Source organism: Siphateles boraxobius, unplaced genomic scaffold (assembly GCF_051911475.1).
Source record: "Siphateles boraxobius isolate OS27281-9 unplaced genomic scaffold, OSU_SipBor_1 54, whole genome shotgun sequence".
Classification (NCBI taxonomy): Eukaryota; Metazoa; Chordata; class Actinopteri; order Cypriniformes; family Leuciscidae; genus Siphateles; species Siphateles boraxobius.
In genome coordinates, this window is record NW_027509180.1 from 3,282,542 (window position 1) to 3,304,736 (window position 22,195).

Consider the following 22,195-nt stretch of genomic DNA (forward strand, 5'->3'; position numbering starts at 1 on the left):
CACTACGTGAACTGACTAGAGGCCCACAGAGAAGGAAATCAATAGTTGAAATAAAGTCGTTATTTTTGTTTGTTTTTGCGCACAAAAAGTATTCTCGTCTCTTGATAAACTTAAGATTGAGCCACTGTAGTCACTTGGACTATTTTAACGATGTCTTTAATAACTTTTCGGGGAACAAGTTTCAATCCCTTAGAAGCCTATGGAGGAGTGATCCAGCTCTCAGATTTCATCAAAAATATCTTAATTCATGTTCCGAAGATGAACGAAGGTCTTACGGGGTTGAACAACATGAGGGAGAGTAAATACTGACAGAATTTTCATTTTTGGGTGAACTATCCCTTTGAGGCCTTTCCCCTTGGGCTCCACACACACGCACACACACACACACACCCACACACACACACACACACACACACACACACACACACACACACACACACACACACACACACACACACACACACACACACACGCACACACACACACACACACACGGGCTCCACATTCAGCCTCAGAACCGTCCTTTAGGCGGCGGTAGACAGACCTGTGGTCATATATAATCACTCACTCATGCATACACACACACACACACACACACACACACACGCACACGCACACGCACACACACGCGCACACGCACACGCACACACACAGACACAAACAAACACACAAACACAAACGCATACCACTATTCACAAGAAAGAAACATGAAATCAACTCAAAGCTCAATTTGGCTCCTAAATACAGTATTCCAGGTATGTGCTGCTCTATAGGAAAAGGCTGACTGCCCAAAATCACTTCTTCTATGTGTTATTTTACAATCTCCTCTATAAGTGACTGTAGTAAATGAGTTATGATTTTATCTAATTAACTCATTAAGTGGAGGTGAAGCATACCATGCAAAATGCTATACACAAGAAAAATATGTAAAAAAAAATATTTTCCTAGTTTAAAATAGCAAATTTAGTTAAAATTTTACAATGGCGATTTACATTTAGACATTTTATTCAATATTTTCAAAGCTTGCTAGAGTGTGGGTTAGTATTTATAATTAGCTATAAAACAGAAGAAATCTATTAAATGTTCACTTTTAGCTAAATGTGTGTGTTATCCTACTTAATTATATCTTAGCAACACATTTGTGCACTATATATAAGGAACTTTGCACAATAACAGCATTAATAACTGTGTGTTTGACAGGTTTCTCTGCTGTACACGTAATAATGCTGATTCTCTGTACTGCTGCATCTGGATCTGCACTTCTGCTCTTCTGTCTGATCTACTGCAGATCTCCTACTAAAGGTACAAATATAACACAAAAATATTCTGATCACTGCGATAAATTTGAACCTAATAATAATAATAATAATAATAATAATATCATCATAATAATTAGTGTTTATTGAGTGTGTAAATCAAACAACTGCTGATGATTTTACTATGGAAATATTTTCAGTTTAGAAAAAAAGTCAAGAAGTCAAAAGTTTGTTAGTGTGACAGATGATGAGTTTAAAGGGGCATTCGGCAACTCCAGCTATTTCTTCGCTGATTTTCACTTTTGTTGTCGCATGTTTTGTCAACGAGCTCCCCCTACAGCTGTGAGGCGTATATTTCACAACAATGTCGTAAAAAAACTCACTTGCGGCCCCTCCTCCCCCTTTCTGCCGCTGCTCATGTGCATTTGTTATTATCGGAGCCGGCCAACTTTATCGAGTGGAGTGTGTCTACCGAGGTGGGTAATACATCATACACATTGAGGGCGGCGTGTGTGTTTATGTCGAATTGCCGTAAAGCAGTTCGTGTTTCTCACTCGTTCTCGTTTCTCACGAGACTTCCTATTTCCAACTTACTGGGATATTAGTCCCCATGTTGCAAGGTTGGTTTTCCGCCTGGGAACGCTGGGGGGAGCGGGGAAAGTCACCATTCAAAAACCGATAACTTCCGGTGGCGCTGCTCTGCTGGCGACCCGGACTCTTGTGCTGCTGGTGCTGCTGCTGTTTTTATTTGTTTTTATTTATATTATCGTTTGTTTTTTACTCGTTTACTGTGAGTGTGTACGAGGGTACAGAGGAGGACCATGGTGTTATTCGCACAAGGACTATTACTGGCACTGATTGTCTGGCAGCTTCTGAGGATGTGTCAAACTTTTCCACAAACTTTTCTACACTCGGAGGGTGGGCTACCACTCATCTACTCCAGAGAGACGCTGTTGTCTCTCCACTACACAGGAACAACATCGCCGCCCGCGGATTTATTCAACCTCCCCGAGGCATTTAAAATCCTGACGTCTCGCAGAAAACTACGGAAGAGAGGTCGACGTGGGGGGACCCGACAGCGTCTCCGCCGGAGAGGCAGTAGACCTCTGCTGCCCGGCATGATCCTGAGCAACGTTCGCTCTCTTAGGAGCAAAATGGAGGAGCTCCGTACCATCACGAGGGTATGTTTTGAATACCGCGAGGCAGGCTTGCTGGTGTTTACTGAGACTTGGCTCCACGAAGACATTCCCGACTCCTTGTTCGAACTGGAGGGTTTTTCCCTTGTCCGTGCAGACAGGGATGAAACTTCGGGGAAAAGTCGAGTGGGAGGTATCTGCGTGTTTGTGAGTGATAGTTGGTGCAGGAACTATTCTGTGAGAGAGATTGTGTGCAGCCCTGATATTGAATTACTGTGCATTTCTGTAAAACCTTATTTTCCTCCCGAGGGAGTTTGGCAATATTGTAATTTGCTCAGCGTATGTGCCCCCCAGCGGGAATGTGGCCCGAGCTGCAGCTCGTGTTGCAGACAGTGTGCACAATCAACTGGAACGCACTCTGGGAGCCCCGGTCCCTTCCTGGATTTGAACAATATGTCAAGTGTGGAGAAAATAGAGTGCTGGATAAATGCTATGGTAATATAAGACATGCATACAGGGCCAGTCCAAAGCCCCCTTTGTCAAACTCAGACCATAATACAGTCCATCTGATACGCACCTACAAGACTGTTTTAAAGAGCAGTAAACCTGTCTAAAGACAGTATAGGAGTGAAGGGCTCATTTCTCTGTACAGACTGGGACATTTTTCATGGTTTGATTATTGATGAAACCACTGACACTATTACAGAGTATATTACATTCTGTGAGGATTGTGTGGCCACCAAGAAGGTTATTACAATCTATCCTAACAATAAGCCATACATCACCAGAGAGTTAAAGGACTGTATTAACCAGAAAAAAATGGCTTTTAGGAATCATGATAGGATGGGGTTGAAATCAGTTCAAAGGGAGCTTAATCAGTCGTTAAGGGAGGCAAGGGGGAAACACAGGGATGTCATAGAACAGAATTATGCTTTCATGGACTCTAAAAAACTGTTACAAACATGACAACACATAGAAAGGGCTTCATAACATATGATGAGCTGAGTAAAGCAAACGAACTTAGTGATTTCTTTCTCCGGTTTGATACACAGGACTATTCTTTGGAATGCAATAATGTACTACAGTCAATTACAACTGACCCCTGTTCAAGGTTAGTAATTGATCCCCTCAAAATCCAGTCACTTTTCAGCCATGTATGTAAAAAGAAATCTGCAGGCCCTGATGGCATCTCTGCTTTTCTCCTAAAGACCTTTGCTGCAGAGCTAACCCCAGCATGGTGCCCTGTATTTCAGAGGTCTGCAGATGCCCATCTGGTTCCTGCCCTCTGGAAAAAATCTACCATTATTCCCATTCCAAATAAATCCTGTCCTACAGAAAACAATGATTATAGACCGGTGGCTTTAACTTCTGTCGTTATGAAATGCTTTGAAAAATACATGGTATCCGTACTGAAATCTGAAGTCAATCCTGAACTAGATCCACTCCAGTTTACTTATAGGCAGGGGAGGAGTACAGACTATGGAATTAATAGCATCACCCACACTGTCAGAAAAAAGGGTAGAGTAGGAGTCCATTTTTGTCCCCCAAGGTACAATCTACACTAATGTACCCCATAGGGCTTATTATTGGACCTCAAGGTACATATATGTACCTTTTTGAGGGTAAAAAAGGTACATATATGTTCCCAAGCATTAAAAGGAACATATATGTACCCTTTTCTTTTAAAGGTTAAGGTACAAAGCAAAAACTCCAGTGTTAAATGAACTCTCCTGTGTTCAAGTCTGTTAAAGTTAATGAGCTAATTAAGTGATTCATTGAGTGATGATTGACCATTATTGAAGACACCTGATGTTAACAAGCAGAATCAATGAAGGAGAAAATCTATTTTTTAAGATACCATTATGGTGATCAGTGTTTGCTTTAGTTGGGCTATTGACTCTTAAACTGTTAACTTTAGATTTGTTTGGCTGCTGTATCTGAGTTATGACTGCCAGATGAACAAAGAGAAAAGTTGATCAGATGGTGTTGGTTATGTTTTGACATAATCAGAAGCCTTTGGAGTTGTATTTTATTTAGACCCACTGACATCAATAATCAGCCTGTGAATCTCAACAATGGTGACAATAATAAAGCATGTTGCAGTGCATTCTGGGTGCCACCAATCAAAACTCATTCATGGCTCCCATCATGCATTGCGGTATGAATAAATTATTGTCTGAATTGTTTTAGTAATTTCCTTTCCCTAATGGCATATTCTGTTTGTCACCATTGTTGAGATTCATACACTGATTATTTATGTCTGTGTGTGCCTAAAAGAAAGATTTTGTTTTATCAGAACAACTTTTTTAGAAATCCTTTGGATTATTTTGAAAAATCTGGATCTTATGCTGTAGAATCACAGTGATGCTGGAATCAACAATATACATTTAAGTCAGAGATTAGACTCTAATGAGTTCAGTGATTCAGGACAAATTATGATTATGTCAAAACATAATCAACACCACCTGATCAACTTTTCTCTTTGTTCATCTGGCAGTTATAACTCAGATATAACAGCCAAACAAAATCTAATGTTAACAGTTTAAGGCCCAACTAAAGCAAACACTGATCACCATAACGGTGTCTTAAAAAAATAGATTTTCTCCTTCAGGTGTCTTCAATAATGGTCAATCATCACTCAATGAATCACTTAATGAGCTCATTAACTTTAACACTCTTGAATGTTAGTTTAACACTCATATTTTACAATTTTAACACTCTTGAGTCTGGAGCCATATTTTACACTGGAGTTTTTGCTGTGTAAAATATAAAGAGACAGACTCTGCTAAGCCTTTTTTTTTTTGTAAAAGTTGTTGTTTAAAGGTTTTAATGATACCTTAATTATTTAAGGTAGATTTTCACGTATCACTATATTTGAGTAGCCTTGAAATAACCTTGAAATAAAGGAAATAAAAGTTTTCGCACAAGGGTACAAATATTTGCCCTAAGCCAAGGGTACAAAATCTGTACCCTTGAGGGTACAGCCCCAGTGACAAGCCATTGTACCCCTAAAGGTACAATTATGTACTTTATTTTCTGAGAGTGCACCTAACTCTTAAACATCTGGAGGATCCCAAGGCCTATGTACGCCTTTTATTCATTGATTTTAGTTCTGCTTTTAATACATTACAGCCTCATCTGCTCTTACAGAAAATGACTCAGATGAATGTTAATCCTTTTATTATTAAGTGGTTTTATTATTTTTTAACAGATAGAACCCAAAATGTTAGGACTAATGACTAGGAATGTAACGATTCACTCATCTCACGATGCGATACGATTCACGATACTGGTTTCACGATACGATTTTCTCACGATTTTTTTAACAAATGAGATTTAAGACAAATTATAAATGAAAAAGTGTCCTTTTTATTATTTCTCAAACAAAATGCTGCACTTTTTAAAAAATATGTATATATTTGTCAAATAATAAAACTACATTAACCTGTTAAAAACGGGGCTTAAAAAAATTCCCTTCAAGGTGGTTTCAACTCATTCTTTCTGTCTGTCTGGTCAAGAGGCTGGACACTGGTACCTTCGCTATGTAAAAGACTGTGTAAAATGAGTAGGGCCTACCACATTGACTATTTTAGTTAAGATTCTAATTTTAGTTTTAAGATTCTATTTTAGTTAAGATTCTAATTTTCTAATTATAGATTCTAATTTGATTCTAATTTGTATCATTACACTAGTAAGAGTTAAAATAAACAGAACACATTGAGAAAGAGATAAATCAGATTCCTGGTTGCCACGGAAACACTGATGCATCTTGTGATCTCCGTGGCTCTCCCACTTGTCATATTAATGACTTTTACGTGAAAACGGAGGTGACTGGTGCTTCTCACGGCGGTGATTATTATTAGTCTACGGAAAGTCAAAATGCCACCACACCTCCGATTTGAATGAGTCAACGTCAACATCTATGCTTGCCGTCGCCATGCGTTTGACGGCGCGAGCACACCAGTCTATGACACACACTGGCGCGGCGCGAGCGGAGCAAACCGAGCGTTTTCAGTTAATTCCTGTGGAAGTTGAGTGCTCACACGAGTGCTCACACAAGCTCAAGTTCCATGAATGAAGTGAAAACACTCGCTAGCTTCGCGCCAGTGTGTGCTCGCTGCTATAGAGATTGCTAATGTGACGTCATTGTGACGTATTACCAGTGGTGAACGCAAAGCATTTTGGGAATCCGCGGCACAAACAGAAGGCGCCAGACTTGATTGCATGGAGGGAAGAACGCAGTGTTCAAGATGCCGTCTACCTGCTGTGTTATAAACTGCAATAGTCCTTCTTGCACAGTTTTGAAAACGAACGTTAAGGGTTGTTTTAAGGACATGTTTGTTTATGCTCGTAGACAGCCACTCTGAAGCGGTCAGAGGCGATTCTAAAAGATTCAAAAAGTCGAGACAGGACCCATCGTCAAAATTCTACCCACCACTCTAACTTAGTTCATCCAAAACAAACTAGAAAATAGACTCAAAGTGCTAAATACCTGAATTATCCTTTAAGAACGGATCAATATATTTTTTTTCCTTAATTTTAATTAACCCTAACTTTATTCTCATCTGAATGGTAAATAATTTATTTTCGTATAAAATAATACTACCATTAAAAACACATTTGATTTTCTTTTTTAATCAATGTAGAATATGTAACTGCTCTGAAGACAAGAAATGAAAACCAATGCGATATGATTAATGTCCAAAAGATGTAACAAAGACTGTTTTGAAATGGGGTTGGATGTTGCTTTTAAAACTGTGTGTGTTTGGTTGGGTGACAGTTGTAGGTTACAGCTTGACAAGCGTTTAGACTGTGACAAAAGCACAATGTTGTGTTTTATTGCGAGTGTAAGTTACACAAATATAAGTAAACACTTTGCAGTTTGAATGATAACCTCTATGAACAAAATGACGGAGAATGTTTTTATGTTTCAACTGTTCGATCGCGCCCGCGCCTCTCTCTCTCTCTCTCTCTCTCTCTCTCTCACACACACACACACACACACACACACAGTTCGATCGTGTGTGTGTCTCTCTCTCTCTCTCTCTCTCTCTCTCTCTCTCTCACACACACACACACACACAGTTCGATCGCGTCTCTCTCTCTCTCTCTCTCTCTCTCTCTCTCACACACACACACACACACAGTTCGATCGCGCCCGCGCCTCTCTCTCTCGCGGGCACACACACACACACACACACACACACACACACAGACACACGCACTCCAACATTGCAATCTTGACATGAATTCTGACTGCATGCAGATAGATGATAGAGAGCGAAGAGGGTGGTGCTTAAAACATTAGCATACTTTTGAACGGACGACAGTTTTCTGGTATGGTCCGACAATGTTTTCTTTAGCCCGCTGCACTTTGTAGGATTATATTCTGTTTTTCACGCTATTTTTTTTTTTCATGCCAGAACACTAGCCTGCTATGCCAGGCCATGTAAACGGGCCAAACATACCGATAATTCTTTGCGTTCTGATGACGTTGCCGCCCAGTTGGTCACATGTCTTAGCGATCTCTATTGTGCCTGTAAAGCGAGGTTCACAACTTCACAGTAGGTTATCCAGCGCCCTGCTGTTTAAAACGTGTATCGCGATTCGTTTAACATTTCAACCGACTTGATTCGTCACACAATTTTATCGATTTTCAACCGGTTGCGAGTGAATCGTTACATCCCTACTAATGACTCACTTTCGGAATCCAAATGCATCAGTACAGGTAGGGCTGAGCGATATGGCCAAAAAGAAATTATCACGATAATTTTTTTTAGATTAGTCGATATCGATAATTATCACCATAAATGTCAAATATTGCTTTCTTTCAAGTTTAAAGGCAGATTTTTGCTCCTAAGTGAAAGTTGTAGAAACCAGGGCGTTAATTGTGGTTTTAAACTACTCTATTGTCAGAACATTTCATGACAAACACTTGCCAAACAGGGGAACATTTCACAAATCTGAGGTAGAACATTCAAACATTTGTCATTTTTCCATAAAATAAATATCTGAATAGAAAAATATATTTCTTAGTTTCTGCATGTGCTAATGGGGGATATTGTTTAGTGTAAAGTGACTTTGATGGCACGTATCTTCAGCACAGTTTGCAGTGCAGGCTGCAATATTAATATTACATATTGCATATTTGACAGTGAGTTGACAGTAAATCTGCATCCTGACTCAAGCTAATACTACCATGTTCAATTTATGTTCATTAACAAAAACAGTAACATCTGTTAAAAAAAATATATATATATATTCTCTGTTTGAGTTTTGTTAAAATTAACCATTGGTCATCCAGTATCATGCATTTAGATCATAACCACAAATAAAACCAGGCATAACGTTAGTATATAGCACCTCCCTATCATGGTAAAATGTAACTTTATGGTTTCTATGGTATTTATGAAAAACAGTAGCCTAAATAAATTATTAAATACTGTAATTATGTTCCATTAGTCCTTTAATACATTGTCTACATTAATAATATAATACAATTCAATATGTATATCCCACATTTCATGGTGCAGTTAATATTACTAGGCTTACAGTAAATCCATGGTAAATGATGGGAATTTGTAGACAGAAAAGCTTTCTGACTGTATTGTTACGCACAGTGTTTCTCCTGTTTGTCAGCGTTTTTTCATCTGCCTTTAAACTGGTTTAAATCACTGAGACATTGGTGTTCTTCGCTGAATTCAAGCGCTTCTCACTGGATCTCGTGAGCGAGACCGTGTCTGCTCTAGTGAGCTCGCGCTGCGCTGCCATTTGGACTTTGAGCCGAGCGGATAAATGGTCCGTGTGGTGCGCGGTTCAAATGAGTTTCGTTCCGCTTTTGGCTCATAAACATTATCGAACATTTATCGAACTCGTGATATCGTTTTATCGAGAAAAATTATATCGCGATAATTATCATTATCATTTTATCGCCCAGCCCTAAGTACAGGTGCACCTCAGGGCTGTGTTAGCTCACCGGTCCTGTTCACCCTTTACACGAACGACTGCACCAATCCCGGGAAACCTGTTTTTTAAATTTTCTGACGACACTGCCATTCTCAGCCTGCTTCACCAGAACTCAGACCTGTCATTGTAATTCACGGAGGTTAAAGAATTTGTTCAGTGGTGTGACAAGAATTATCTCACCATTAATATTAAAAAAACTGAGGAGATGGTGTTTGACCCTCGGTCGTGGGTCACAACCAACAACCAACCAACACCATCAGATCACCTTTTCTATTTGTTCATCTAGCTCTTATAACTCACATACAGAAGCCAAACAAAATCTAAAGTTAATGATTTAAGGGTCAAGAGCCCAACTAAACCAAACACTGATCTCCATAATGGTGACTTAAAAATTACGGTTTTCTCCTTCAGAGATTCTGCTTGTTAACATCAGGTGTCTTCAATAATGCTCATTCATCACTCAATTATTCACTTAATTATCTCATTAACTTTAACACTGCTTCAGTGTTCATTTAACACTCTGCTCAGAGTTTATATAATTCACACTCTCAGTGTTAATTTAACACTGGGGATTTTGCTGTGTTAGTTGAAGTGTTAATGTAGAACTACTCATTAGTCCTGCATTACTTCCTAGTTACCTATTAATAACAGACCATCATTCTCAAGTGTTACTGAAATGTGTGCGGACAGTTGTAACGCAGTTCAGATATTATATATATAGATATATATAGTGCACAACAGTGATCTGACATGTGATGCAGTTTTATTCCACAGCAGAGGAAGAAAAACTACCAGCAGCCGAAAGACTCTGAGACAATCCAGGGATTTCATTACTTTCAGTGTGAACAAACCATTGGTGTTTACACATGTTTATGCTCATCTCTTTCTGAAAATATTCCAATAATCTGATTGGCCTCATATGAACCTGTATTTGTGTGATTAAATTGTGTGATAGTGTGATTAAAACAGGTTATTATTCATCAACATTTACCTCACATTTGAAATGAAACTTCTTTTCCTTTTCAGGTTTGATTGTGCAAAAGTCTTTTAACTTTGTCTCTCTGGGAGATTCAGTGGATATTCCCTGTCATGTTCCTCCAAACTTACTAACTGAGGATCTGAAGGTGGAATGGAGAAGAACAAGAAGAAACTTCATCTTCATCAATAAGGAGAAACTTCATCTGTATGAAAATGGAGCAGAGAAACAGCCGCAGGATTATAAAGATAGATGTCATTTACTTACTGAACACATTAAACATGGAAACTTCTCCCTCCGTCTGGACGATCTGAGAGCTGAAGATGAAGGACGGTACACATGTATAGTTCACAGCAAGAGGGATTGTGTGTTTTCTGCCAAGACAAGTGTGGTTCTGGGTAAGTAAACAGATAATAACAGATCGACTCTTAATAGTTAATCAACAATACAGTACTGAGTATTATTTATTCAGGATTTTTATTTGTATAATCAGAGCTATAGCCTAACTATATGATCAAGATTACATATTCAGATGTCATGTTATCAGCTGCTGTCTACAGGGATATGATATGAATCTATAGCAGTGTACAGTAAATGGGATGATTGCACATACACTGCAATAATTACACTTACACTTACTAATTACACAATAATTACACTTACTGATGTTCAACAAAATACTTAAGAAACATGCATTTCCTCCCTCTGAAAAAATTGCACATTTTCACTTTTTGCAGTATATTGTAATGACACACAGCAAAATCCCCAGTGTTAAATGAACACTTCTGGTGTACATATAGGTCCAACTACAGGGTGTTAAAAATGAACACTGAAGCAGTGTTGAAGTTAATGAGATAATTAAGTGATGATTGGCCATTAGTGGTGACACCTAATGTTAATAAGAAGAATCACTGAAGGAAAGAGAAACAGCAAAAACAGCAAAAAAGAGAAACACAATAACAACAGAACTGACTTCGAGTCATTACACATTATTGCACTTATAGACGGAAATGTTTATGGAATTTGTCGGTTCAAGTCACCATTATGGTGATCAGCGTTTGCTTTAGTTTAGCTCTTGACCCTTTTACTTTGTATTGTTAGATTTTCTCTGTCTATTCAAACATTGTGATTATTAAGCACACTTGTTACTGCAAGAGAAAAACTGCTCAAAATATGTGATGACATTATCATCATGTAGTGACCTGATTCATGTTCAGAGTCTAAATATTCAACTATATGCCTGATGTCTAATTTTAGCATTGGTGATTGTAGCCCTGAGATTCTACAGTTTGAGGTCCAACAGCAATATGAACATTTTTGAAAATACTTTGAGCATAAAAGTTATTATGTTTGGACACACAGACATCAAGAATCAGCATATGAATCTCAACAATGGTGACAATAAACAAACTAGTGACAAACAGATCAACTCTGAACATCACAAAACAAGCTACTAAAGTCCTAACAAAACAATAGCAAAATTAGAGCAAACAGGAAAAAACAATGAAAGTTAAAGGACAATTCAGCTGCATAATTTATTCATGCTGTAATGCATGATGTGAGCCATGGACAGAGGTGTCAAATCCAGGGTCAGAAAGTAAAATTCCTGCCATATTTTTATTCCACCCATGAACTCACACAGCAAAAACTCCTGTGTTAAATGAACTCTCATGGGAGATTATTTGGCTCCAGACTCAATATTGTTAAAGTGTTAAAATATGAGTGTTAGATTAACAATCAAATTTGTTAAAGGTAATGAGGTAATTAAATGATTAATTGAGTGACTGATGATTGAGCATTATTGAAGACACCTGATGATAACAAGCAGAATCACTGATGGAGAAAATCTAAATTTTTAGTCAACATTAGGGAGATCAGTGTTTGTTTTAGTTGGGCAGGTGACCTTTAAATATTTAATCAATCGTTTGTTTGACTGTTGTAATTGAGTTATAACAGCCAGATGAGCAAAGAGAAAAGGTGATCAGATGATATTATGTTTACACATAATCAACATTTGATCAGTGTAACTGAACTCGTTTAGAGCCTTATCGTAAAAGCATGTTGGTCATTACAGTATCACAAAGTTTCTAAAGAAAATAATCCAAGTTTATCTGTATAATCTAAATGATTTCTTTTAAGTTGTTCTGATAAAGAAAGCAACTCTTTATTTTAGGCACACACAGACATCAATTTTCAGTGTATGAGTCTCAACCATGGTGACAAACAGAATATTCAATTAGGTGAAGGAAATTACTAAGAAAATTCAGATCATAATTTATTCATACCGCAATGCATGATGGGAGCCATGGATGAGTTTTGATTGGTTGCACCCAGAATGCACTGCAACATGCTTTATAATTGTCACCATTGGTGAGAATCACAGGCTGATTCTTGATGTCTGTGTGTCCAAAGTTCATTTAAAGTTTTTGGATCAGAACAACTTTTAAGATATGTTTTGGGTTATATTGATAATGCAGAAAATAGTATACTGTATAATCATATTCTGTTGTAATCAATAAGGTAATTTTTTCTTAATGAGTTCTGTGATTCAGGTCAACATCAACATGTGATTTCATCTAAACACATCCAACATCACCTGACCAGCTTTTCTTGTTGTTCATCTGACAGTTATAACTCAGTTACAACAGTCAGACAAAAAAACTAACATTATCAGTTTAAGGGTCAAGAACTCAACTAAAGTAAACAATGGCCACCATAATGGAGACTTAAAAATGTGCCTTTCTCCTTCAGTGATTCTGCTTGTTATCATCAGGTGTCTTCAATAATACTCAGTCATCACTCAATCAATCACTTAATTGTATCATTAACTTTAACACGCTTGAGTCTGGAGTCAAATAAACTCCCATGAGAGTTAATGTAACACAGGAGTTTTTGCTGTGTGAGTTCATGGGTGAAATAAAAATATGGCAGGACTTTTACTTTCTGACCCTGGATTTGACACCTCTGGCCATGGATGCGTTTTGATTGGTGGCTCCCATCATGCACTGCAACATAAAGCATTTGTGTGATTGTCACCATTGTTGAGATTCATATGTGGATTCTTCATGTCTGCGTGTGATTTTTAAAACCTTCAGATTATTAAAGCACTGCTGGAATTAGCTACTGTAATGAATATAACATTTGTATAATCAGTTTATAATGCTGGTTCAATGTATCAGGCCACTACAGGATTGTAGGATTGGATTTGATCTAAACATTACCATCATGACCTGGGCTTCATTTCCCAAAAGCATCTTAAACCTAACTTGATCTTAGAACAATTACAACGAATGGTCTGTACAATCAACTTAGGCTTACGATGCTTTTGGAAAAAGCAGCCCAGATCATAGCTTCTCTTGCCACAACAAATGTGCTTTATGGACAGAGAGTTGGAGTGGCCAGAAAAAAAAGTAATATTAAAAAGTAAAGGGTCAAAAGGCCAACTAAAGCAAACACTGATCACCATAATGGTGACATGAAATGAAACATTCCATAAAACATCACCATCTAAACTTCTGTAAATCTAAATAAGACTGTGTGTAGATGTATGACAGAAATAAAGTCAAACTGGTGTACAAATAATACGTGCAATAATGTGTAATGGCTCAGAGTCAGTAGTTCTTGTTGTTTCTCTTTCCTTCAATGATTCTTCTTATTAACATTAGGTGTCACCACTAATGGCCAATCATCATTTAATTATCTCATTAACTTCAACACTGCTTCAGTGTTCATTTTTAACACCCTGTATTTGGACCCATATGTACACCAGGAGTGTTCATTTTAACACTGGGGATTTTGCTGTGCAGTGTTTTTTCTGATTTGAAACTGGAAAAGTTTTCATTCAGCACCTTTAAGAGCAATTTGAAACATATCTCGGATTGTTTGCTATTGAATTAATTCATGTATAAAATTATAAAACTGAAAACAGATTTTTTTGTTGTATTTTGGATATTAAACCAAATTAATTCATTAATAACAAGTTGTGAATGACCGATCATCTCTTATGCAAGTGTGGTGTGTTTTTGTACAAATATAATTCATAAGAGAGTGTGTATGGATGATGATTGTGTGTGTGAGGATCAGACCTCAGTTCTCTCACTGCTATAACAAACCTTCTGTGACTAACCCTTCATAAACCCTTAATAAAGGGCCTTTTTAATGCCATTTTTTTAAGAAACTTATTTTTCTTGACGAAATGTTCTTACAGTTACTGAACTGCAGATAATCTTTTGTCTGCTTCTTTTTTCTTTTCTTTCTAATTAATAGTTTTTCCACATTAACACATGTTTCTATTCCTTTATAGAGTTATCTATGTCTGATCAAGTGTTTCCTCTGGGATCTTCAGTGGTTTTGCCCTGTCAGGTTGAGAAAAGCTTGTTACAGAAAAGTCTGAAGGTGGAATGGAGAAGAACTAGAAGAACAGAAAGAGACTCAGAGGCTTTAGTTCATCTGTATGAAGATGGAGAGAGTCGAGCAGAGGAACAGCACAAGGACTTTCACAAAAGAGCTCATTTCTTTACTGAGAAGATTAAAGATGGAAACTTCTCCCTCCGTCTGGACAATCTGAGAGCTGGAGATGAAGGAGTTTACAGATGTGAAGTTTACAGGGACAAGGTGTGTGTGTGTTCAACCAATACAGAGTTGGAACTGGGTAAGTGTAAAAAAGAAAGAAACTGTGCTGTTGTAGCCATGATCAATATATGTCTACTATGAATATATTTAGCAATATAGTAATAGCATTTCCAGATTTTTTAATAAAATTAGTTTGATACATTTAGTGATAAATATAATTGTCTGGGCTGATCATATATTATTAATTATATTTAAACCTATTAATTTTGAATGAGCAGAAACTATATCTGAGCATGTATTTATATGCTTTATCAGCTCGTTCTGGGTTTGTACATGTGAATGTCTTTGTAAAGTAAATTCCCACTCAATTACAGACAAGAAATGAAATGTGCCATCATTTCCGGACTATTGAGCGCACCTGAATATAAGCCGCACCAACTGAATTTTTAAAAAATTATTGTTTTGAACATAAATAAGCCGCACATGTCTATAAGCAACACATGTCTATAAGCCGCAGGTGCCTACCGGTATATGAAAAAAAATGAACTTTACACAGGCTTTAACGAAACACGGCTTAACAAAAATAAATAGGCTTTAACGAAACACGGCTTGTCACAAAAAATAAATAGGCTTTAACGAAACACGGCTTGTAACAAAAAATAAATAGGCTTTAATGAAACACGGCTTGTAACAAAAAATAAAAAATTAGCAGTAAACAGTAGCCTACCAAGAAAGTCATTGGTCACTTTCTTCCTCCTCCTGTGCACTGAAACCACTGAAGTCATCTTCTTCGGTGTCGGAGTTGAATAGCCTCAGAATTGCTTCATGAGATATTGGATCGTTTTCATTGTCGCTCTCGTCACTTTCATCTGGAGGCAAATCCCCCGCTGAGCCCTCTTCAACACGCAGCAGTCCAGCCTTTCGAAACCCGTTGATGATAGTGGATTTTTTGACAATGCTCCACGCTGTCAGGACCCACTGGCAAACTTGACCATAAGTTGCTCTTCGCATGCGGCCCGTTTTAGTGAAGGATTTCTCCCCACTTGTCATCCAAGCCTCCCACTGAACACGGAGTGCCACCTTAAATGCACGATTTACACTGATGTCGAGTGGCTGCAAATACTTTGTTGTGCCCCCAGGAATCACAGCTGGAATTGAGTTTGACCTCTTGATGGCTTCTTTCACCGAATCTGTTATGTGGGCCCTCCTGCTGTCCAAAACGAGCAATGCCTTGTTCCTGTGAAAGAATCCTCCCGGTCGCTTGCAGTAACACTCCGTATGCCATTCATGCATTAGGCTTTCCGTCATCCATCCTTTCTTGTTGACTTTCACAACAATTCCTCTCGGGAATTGTTCTTTTGGCATCATCGTGCGTTTAAAAATCACCATCGGTGGAAGCTTTTCTCCCGATGCCGTGCAGCTCAGAACACAGGTGAAGTGCGTTTTTTCATGCCCAGTTGTTTTCAGCGTGACGGATGATTCGCCTTTCCTGTTGACAGTCCGAGTGAGAGGCAGGTCAAATGTCAGAGGAACCTCATCCATATTTATGATGTCGTGCGGGCCAATGGAATGCTCCGCTATCTTTGCATCAGAGAATTTGCGGAAGTTTGAAACTTTTTCCTCGTAGTCGGGAGGGAGCTGCTGACACAGACTCGTCCGTACCCTGATGGACAGGCCTTTACGTCTCATAAATCGGAGACACCACGATGGTCCACCTCTAAAATCCTCACACTTCATTGCGGTGGCGATTGTTTTGGCTTTCAGTCGGATCTGCACAGTTGAAACACCTCGGCCATTTGCTCTCTGTGTGTTCCCCAGTCTTCAAGCTCATTTTCTAGTTCGGACCATCTGCTTTTCTTCCCTCTGAAAGCTTTAGTTGTCTTTTTGCACTGAGTCAATTCCTCACGCTGCTGTTTCCAACGTCTTATCATCGACTCATTAAGACCAAGCTCCCGTGCAGCAGCTCAATTTCCTTTTCCAACAGCCAGATCAATCGCCTTCAACTTGAAAGCTGCATCATATGCATTTCTCTGTGTCTTTGCCATGATGAGGATGACAAAATGACTACCGTAATCAAAATGATGGGAAGTTTGAGCGCGCTCGATTTAATCTAAACAGTAAACAAAAAAGTTGTTTGACCTTAACCCGGTCGGCAATTTCATTGGTCTAATGAAAGCTTCAAGCTGCCAAAAAACTGAGCACCTCACAGAATGTGTTTAAAAAAAATAAAAAATAAATTGAAAGCGGGAAAAATCCATATATTAGCCGCGTCATTGTTTAAGCCGCAAGGTTCAAAGCGTGGGAAAAAAGTTGCGGCTTATAGTCCGGAAGTTACGGTATATAAAAGCTATTAGCAGATAATAAAAAAAAATCCCAATTAGTGTAATGAATTATGGTGGTTTTGACCTGAGAAACACATCTCTTCTCAGCAGAAACTCTGAACTCATGATTCCTCAATTATACACTGATGTGAGAATAGCCTTTAAATGTTGCTTTAGCATTCTTCATGAATGATTCGACAGAGAACACAGAAAATCAGAAAATGTTTAGAGACTCGAGTAGAAAGTATCACAACAGAAAATAAGTATTTCACTAATATAATTCAGAAAACAAAGCAAATGAAACGTCCTGGTTGCGTATGCGTAGTCGACGTAGAGGACGTAGTCGACGTCGACTGAATGGGGATCACGCCAGGGAGCCTATCATCTTCGAGTACTATTTAACGAGCCAATGGAATTGGCGTGCGTGATTCGCATAACACACTCCGCCCCCGCAGCGTGGGTATAAATACGGAAGTGGATGCACACACTAGTTGCTTTTCACTGAGGAGCCGAGCGTGACCCGCAGTCAGCGGTGGTCCAGCGGTAGTGGCAAGGGGACTATGTCCTCCGTTCCCTCTTTCAGGGAACGGTGGGTTGCATACGCAACCAGGACGTTCCCTTTCAGTCGATAACGTCGGACGTAATCGACGTCGACTGAATGGGGATAACCTTTGAAAACGCCACTAAAGCTGCCACCTTCCAGTGCCTAGACAAAAGCCTCCTGATTCATACACATATGAACTGGGCGGATGACCGGACAGTACAACATATGGAATGTCACTAGGGTGGCTCCAGCCTAAGACGGGGGGAGACTCACCGGAGAGTGATGGCAGAGAGACTCTGCCGAGGGCAGACACGGGCTCGCCGTAAGGAGCCGTATCGTGGAAGAATACACATATGGGATCACCGTAGGGACCGCAACATATGGACCCAGCCTAACACAGGTTTTACACTGCTTACAAGTGGTAGGCCTAACACCAGACGTTCCGCAAGGGAACTCAACTGGAGTAGAAAGGCGCACGTATTCAGTCCATAGAATGGACTGGGAATGGCGCAGCAAGCTGACACTTGAACAGGGCTCACGGAGAACTGGCTTCATGAGAAGGGAGCCCACGGGAAGCAGCGGTTCAACTAGGTGTCGCCCAGCCCCCAACTCTAAATCTGTCAGCAAAGCACTCTGTCAACGCCCAGGCGGAGCAAAACAGTCATTACCACCTGATCCTATTACGGGAGAGGTAGGAACCTTGGGCACAATCCAGGACGGGGTCTCAGATTGTGAGAGTTAGCCGGCCCGAACTCCAGGCACAATACGCTAACCGAAAGCGAGCAAGTCCCTCCCCTCTAGTTGAGGCCATGCGTGCAGGAGAACTGATTTAACAGAATTTTTAACTCACTGTTAAGTGGCTGCAGTGGCTCAGGGGCGGTCTCTGCAGTGCAGTTGCACCAGAGATAAGGCCCAAGAGGATAAAGAGGGACGCAAGGATTTATATTACCTGCTCCTCAGGAACCTAACGATCAGGACGTGCTTCCCATGCTTCTGCATCATGATCAGTGTTGGGGAGTAACGGAATACAACGGCGTTACGTATTCAGAATACAAATTATGAGTAACTGTATTTCGTTACAGTTACAATTCAAATAGTTGGTATTTAGAATACAGTTACATTGATGATGAAAGCGATGGATTACATGACGATACTTCTCTGTTTCACGAGTTTATTCACTCTCTAAATAAATTAAGGCAACTCCATGCATTTCCCAGAAGCCCCAATATGAAAACGAAATAATGTGTGGTTTGCGTGATCAGCCACAATGGAGTCGGAAGAGGAGCAGCGGGAGCTAGAGGTAGAGATGGAGCAGGAGCAACAAAGCCAGGGCAAGAATGCGTTTCTATCTTGGAAATTCAAACAGCATTTCACATTAAAGAAAGAGAAGGGAGAACAAATATAACTGTGCAGTGCAACCTTTGCTTGCAAGCAACCATCCTCCTTTCAGCGTCCAAAGACTCCACCTCCAACCTGAAGAAGCATCTTAAAGTTATTATTATAATTTTTTTAATTAGCCAGGGGTAGTCGTCTGCTGTAGATTTACTGGTCACCTTGCTACTTTATAGTTGTATCAGGTAGGCTACTAGCTAAGGATATGCAATATGAAACCGAAATCGCGACACTCAGATCCACGAACCTGTGTCGCGTGTGAGTTATCCTTCCCGTCCAGATCCAATGCTAACACATCTTTAAATTACTATTAGTATTATTTGAAGTTAACATTATAAAATACGTAGACCTACACCACAAAACTAGTTGAGGAATAATTCTTTAAAATTGAGCAATTCCAGGACGTAATCATTTGCATCAACAGCCTAATCCAACCCATCTTGCAGGAAAGGGAGAACTGAAATGATCGAAAGCTTTCAGGATCTCCTCACAGAGAGAAGACGCACTCAACGACTAGGTTCCACTTCTAATGCATAAGCACACTACCTTTTCCAGGGGGTGCTTGCAGAAGTGATGGTAACTGTCACATGATCCTGTGATAGCCACCTGAACCTCCGCATTCAGTAGTAAGACCGCCCGGAATCTCCAGGGGTAGAACGCGGGTGCCATCGTGCCCCGTCCCTGAAAAAGTGTTCAGGGGAAGTCAGGAAGGCTGTCAATGGGAACCAGATCTGGTTGGGCCACTAAGGGGCAACTAAGAAGACCTGCTCCCTCCTGACTTGGCATCGTAGGTGCAAGCGACACGCACAAAAGACAGGAGCACTGCTCAAAACAACATGTGAAGATCAATGAGCTTCAGGAGCATTTCTGCTCAGCACTTGAGTGTGATAAGTTCACTGAGCTTCAGGAGCATTTCTGCTCAACACCTGAGTGTGATAAACTCACTGAGCTACAGGAGCATTTCTGCTCAACACTTGAGTGCGAAGAACTTCACTGAGCTACAGGAGCATTTATGCTCAACACCGAGGGTGAAAGGATTCACTGAGCTTCAGGAGCACTGGTGCTCAACACTTAAGTGCGATGAATTCACTGAACTACAGGAGCATTGCTGCTCAACACCTGAGTGCGATAAACTTCACTGAGTTTCAGGAGCATTTCTGCTCAACATGAAGTGTGATGAATTCACTGACTTGAGCAGGCGCCAGGCGACCATGAGTCGCAGTAGCTTTTAGAAGGCTCACTGGGGTTAAACGCATTTCTGCGGGCCCCCGGGGCAGCTGAGAGCCAGTGTCTGTCCAAGGGTTGTCCGCTCGGACAGAAATACTGGCAGGGAGACGAAACTGGAGAGGCAACTGAGCGGCCCCGGAGTGGTCATGACCCAACTGGACCTCAGGGGATGGAGTCTCCACTCACCCTGGCTTTAACTGTCATGAGGCTCGTCGGCGGCACGATTGAGTAGGCCGGGAAAGAGTGGAATGAAGCGCCCTCAGAAGCTTCCGACTCCAAGGCGGAGGTGACGGGTGAGTCGTGACATGCGAGGGAAGCTTACGCAACGGTCGCAATGTCTAACAACTCGAGGCACGAATGCCCGTGTAGTCGAGGGTCACCTAGGCCCCCGTTGAAACACACCCTTTGTACATGGCATCTTGAAAAAGACGCAAATGCACCTGTGTTGCTCTATCAGGAAATAGGACCCATCACCAGTGCCGGAGCACACAGGGGAAATGACCGCGGCAACACTGAACAATGAACTGAAACAGTGAAGCACTCACTTTTCCGCCCTCTAACCAGCCGTTAACACATTCAAACCCTTAGAAATTTGTTGCTGTTAAAACAGCAGTTGAGAGCTCAAAGCTTGCGATCACCGCTGCACTCGCGCTGTAGAACACCAGCACTGGGGGAGTCTTACAGAAGAACACCGACACACTCGCTCGTTGTAACCAACAGCACTCTCAGAGACTAGTGCGTGCATCCACTTCCGTATTTATACCCCCGCCGCGGGGGCGGAGTGTGTTATGCGAATCACGCACGCCAATTCCATTGGCTCGTTCAATAGTACCCGAAGATGATACGCTCCCTGGCGTGATCCCCATTCAGTCGATGTCGACTACGTCCGACGTTATCGACTGAAAGGGAACTTTGGATATCTAGTTTAATAAAGTGCCTTAGACAAATGCTGATTATCTTTCAAAGATTTGATTAACCTAACAAACTTTACATGAACCGAATCCAAAGATTATTTCTTCTTCTTAGCGCTTGATGGTGATTTTCTTGGGTTGATAATAAAACATCTGTGTGTGCTTTACTGTTGTGCAAAGCTACTGTACAGCCCATCAGATTCAAGAGACTTGAGGAGACGTTATGTAATTGTGTGTGAATGGATGATGATCGGATCAGACCTCAGTTCTCTCACTGCTGTAAATTCAGATGTAAAATCATAACCTCCTGTGACGGTTTATTAACCCTTAATAAATGTTTGGCCTTTTTAATGCAATTTTTGTTTTTATGAAATAGGCCCCCTTTTTTTGCCTTAACATTTCACATAAATGTTTCATTTTCAGGATTCAATGTGAAACCTTGTTGTCACACACCTTTTCCTCTGGGATCTTCATTGGTTCTGCCATGTTATGATGAAAATCCCACTGGAATGGAGGATCTGAAGGTGGAATGGAGAAGAACAGACTCAGAGACTTTAGTTCATCTGTATGAAGATGGTGAGAGTCGAGCAGAGGCACAGCCGCAGGATTATCAGGATAGAGCTCATTTCTTTACTGAGGAGATTAAACACAGAAACTTCTCCCTCCGTCTGGACGATCTGAGAGCTGAAGATGAAGGACGATACACATGTACAGTTCACAGAGGCTTACCTCAGAATCACAGCAACATTTCAACCGATATAAATGTGTGGCTGAGACTACTAGGTAAGTCAACAGAAAAGAAAAGAGCTACTCTTCTATCCTTCAGTTATTTATAATATTATGTTTGTTTTTGCAACAGTTTCATTCATTTATAAATGTAATGGTCAGAAAGAA

At 40.2% G+C, this 22,195-nt stretch overlaps 2 protein-coding genes across 2 annotated transcripts in view; one reads left to right on the forward strand and one right to left on the reverse strand.

The window, feature by feature from the left end:
• The window catches only part of LOC143714406 (uncharacterized), a 297,700-nt gene that overhangs the window by 131,664 nt on the left and 143,841 nt on the right, over positions 1-22,195 (reverse strand). The window lies entirely within an intron of this gene.
• Positions 1-22,195, forward strand: part of LOC143714401 (uncharacterized) — a 66,838-nt gene that overhangs the window by 12,226 nt on the left and 32,417 nt on the right. Inside the window, exons 4-7 of the mRNA XM_077205511.1 lie at positions 1,201-1,302; positions 10,385-10,732; positions 14,638-14,985; positions 21,725-22,084. Coding sequence (XP_077061626.1) covers positions 1,201-1,302; positions 10,385-10,732; positions 14,638-14,985; positions 21,725-22,084 — 1,158 coding nt within the window. The remainder of the gene's footprint in view (positions 1-1,200; positions 1,303-10,384; positions 10,733-14,637; positions 14,986-21,724; positions 22,085-22,195) is intronic.